Source organism: Perkinsus marinus (assembly GCF_000006405.1).
Source record: "Perkinsus marinus ATCC 50983 genomic scaffold scf_1104296935528, whole genome shotgun sequence".
NCBI classification, from domain to species: domain Eukaryota; phylum Perkinsozoa; order Perkinsida; family Perkinsidae; genus Perkinsus; species Perkinsus marinus.
In genome coordinates, this window is record NW_003214395.1 from 28,354 (window position 1) to 31,320 (window position 2,967).

The window sequence follows — 2,967 nt, forward strand, 5'->3', positions numbered from 1 at the left end:
CTCCCTCCTCTCACAAAGGAGGCTTCCTCCTCAACCATGTGACGGACCAACAGATTAAGGCATTCTTACTTAATATATCTACATGGGATACTAACAATTTCAGTGGTAATAATAGGGATGCCAATGAAGGGAATTGGCAGGTAGGGAATTGATACGAATACTTTTGTGGTGATAATGTCTAGACTTCGCCCGTGATATAAAAAAACTAGCTGGAAAAACATATTTCACCTCCCATTTCGTGAAAAAACGCACACGAGCAGTGAATAACGTGTGAATTACGTGGTGTTTTCTTCATGGATGCGTACCCAAGATCAGCCAATAGACGTCTCCTAGGTGGCCACGAAGACGAGCCTCCACATCCGGAACGGTCTGTGCAGATTAGCCTCCATGACTCGAGACTTGAGCGCATCTCGTGATCACCGACCAGCTTGATGAGATGCGTCTTTTCGAAAGTTACATTCAATTGTATGTCGTCTACAACACGACGTGTTGTAGACGATCCTACAGCCCATTACCGAAAGCCGCGATATAGCCATCAAGTATATACCGAGGCTAATCCATGGAACGTGTATCAGTGAAAAACACATGGATCGCAAATCTCTTATCCCATCTGTCAACGCAACTTGAATGAGTGAAAACGCTATCGATCACGTGATGCTAATTGCGGCGAGCTTTTTTGGCACCATCATCACTCTGCTCGCCATCGCAAGAATCGACTTGGCTGCCGCCGTTCACCCATCATCCACGCACACTTTTTTTCCCGCTCGGATACCTTCAGAAATCCTCACCAGCATATCCTCTATGCGCATTACGCTGCCAGCAAGCAACGTCAAAGCATCAGCCGTCCTGGTTTGGGCGGCCACTAAGTCCTTTCTAAGCTCCAATAACTCCTTGGAGCTCCGATCAATGGCAGCGAGACGCTTATCCAGGCGCTCAAACCATTTGGCCTGGGATGATGAAGCGGCGCTGGCGAGGGATGGGGTGGCAGCAGAGGATGAGGAGGAGGGTTCTGAGAGTGCCGGGAGAGTTTGCAAGACCGTAGATGTCGCCGGCTGATTGGGAAATCGGCCGAGATCTTCGTCGAGGTCGTAGCCAAACAAGAGAATAAGACGACCCACCAAGGCACCCATGTCATAGTTGAACCTCTCGGCCACTTTCCTCACATCTTGGCACGTCGTCCTCATCATGCTGCTTTTCTGCCTCCTTCTCTCGTTGACATCAGCCGCTGGGGTCTTGCGACCTAGTTGCAGTATCGTATCATATTTACTGGCAAACTGCTTCCAACTAGCAACACACGCATACTATCAATGATAACTCCGTGATGCTTACTGGGTGGTGTAGTCCTCCTCCTTCCATGCCGCTAGTGCAGCGACATGGCGGCGCTGTATTTCCTGCTGTACATGAGTTAACTGTAGATCTCCCACCAGAGAGGGCAGGCTGGCGGTGAGTAGATTGCTAATCGGCATGGAAACTAATGGGAAGCTCCTATGGAGGATCATGGAGCTTTATCCCCGAAGAAAATGCCCAAATCACCGAGAATGAACAATTATGTGGATAATAATTGATTGACATCCCGCACCGACAAAGATATCTTGTGGATATCTTTGTCGGTGCGGCGCGTGGCTGGAAAAGATCCGGGGCTGTCGGGCAAATATTCCGTCTCAGGATGCTTAGTTAAGTAGGTTATCCTGCTTAGGTGGTCTTTGAGAGGTCTTTGGTTCGAACCTCGCTCAGCTCTCACCCCAAGTCTGAGCAAGGGATTTGCTATATTAATTGCTACACGGCTGCTAGAGGGCATGCGAATCCTGGAGGCCCTAAGGTTGAACTACCAGTATTCTGACGGGGCTTGCTAGTTCGGTGGCTCTACAGAGCTAAATGTGGATGTCCAACTGGCAGTAGGTATATAGAAATTTATTCTGAAATCTACTGTGAGATGCAGTGTTCTTCCCGAGATGCTGCGTATAGTATCTCGCATGATATGGGATAGTTTGCCCAGTGAGTGTTTTCGACTCACTTCACATCGCGAAGATAGCGTTCTTTACATGAAGCATCATGTAATTGTAGCAGCATCATGCACGCCGAATTGATGCCCCTAGCCGCAAATATGATTTTCCTACGCAATTGATCAACGCCCCTAGCCACGACCGTGATCTCTTTACGCACTTAATTGACGTCTCTGTCCACCAATATGATTTCCTTGTTCGCTAAAATGTTGGTCTCAGCCGCGAAATAGACTTCTGAAGTTGTAGAGCTCATGGTTGATCGTAGCTGACATGATAACTTCAGATGATTATAACAATCGAGTTGAATGGCAGTGAAGTTAGTTCGGGCAGTGAATGAGATGGGATTCGGCTTCGGATCTTTTCGGTGTGGGAAAACATGTACATGGTTAAGTTAACCAGGTTAACTACATGCGCCGGTGAAAAAATTTCACTGAAAATGACAACATGAAAATTCTGAGAGGAAATTCTTGTTGGTTCCTATGCATTTCTAATTGACATTTTAACTGCCACAATTGGTAAGGGATCTCCTGACCTCATTTGAGGAAAGCGAACGTATATTCCAAGTTGGAATATATGCCCGCTCGCAGCCGATTCAAACGGACTGTCTGGACATTGCAATATCGATGTTTGAAGATTTCTGGTGGAGCCTCTCCACTCACCGATGGCGAATCACTCTGGGTGATAATTGTACTTCAGGAAACATCGGAGTGGGCGAGCGTGAAGGGCGGTACGTCTCCAATTTGGTCTACGAACGGAATTTCGGCCTGATGCATGGTATAGGCCGTAGCGGGGTAAGGGGATAGGGGTAGAAAGATCGTAAAAACTACTAGAGGCAGTTTAATAGTTTATTAGTTTACACAAGTATACGTATTTGCAATACTCATAGAAAATAGGCGCAGGTATGCTCGTTGAATGTTAGTAATACTTTCATAGTCTACTCGTAATAAACAAGCATTAACTGCAA

At 46.9% G+C, this 2,967-nt stretch overlaps 1 protein-coding gene across 1 annotated transcript; it reads right to left on the reverse strand.

The window, feature by feature from the left end:
- Positions 1–731: 731 nt before the first annotated feature.
- Positions 732–1,466, reverse strand: Pmar_PMAR022872 (hypothetical protein; the record flags this gene model as incomplete). The annotated part of the gene is made up of 2 exons (XM_002783895.1): positions 732–1,284; positions 1,330–1,466. The coding sequence occupies 2 exons, from the start codon at positions 1,464–1,466 to the stop codon at positions 732–734; spliced, it is 690 nt and encodes a 229-aa protein (XP_002783941.1).
- Positions 1,467–2,967: the final 1,501 nt, after the last annotated feature.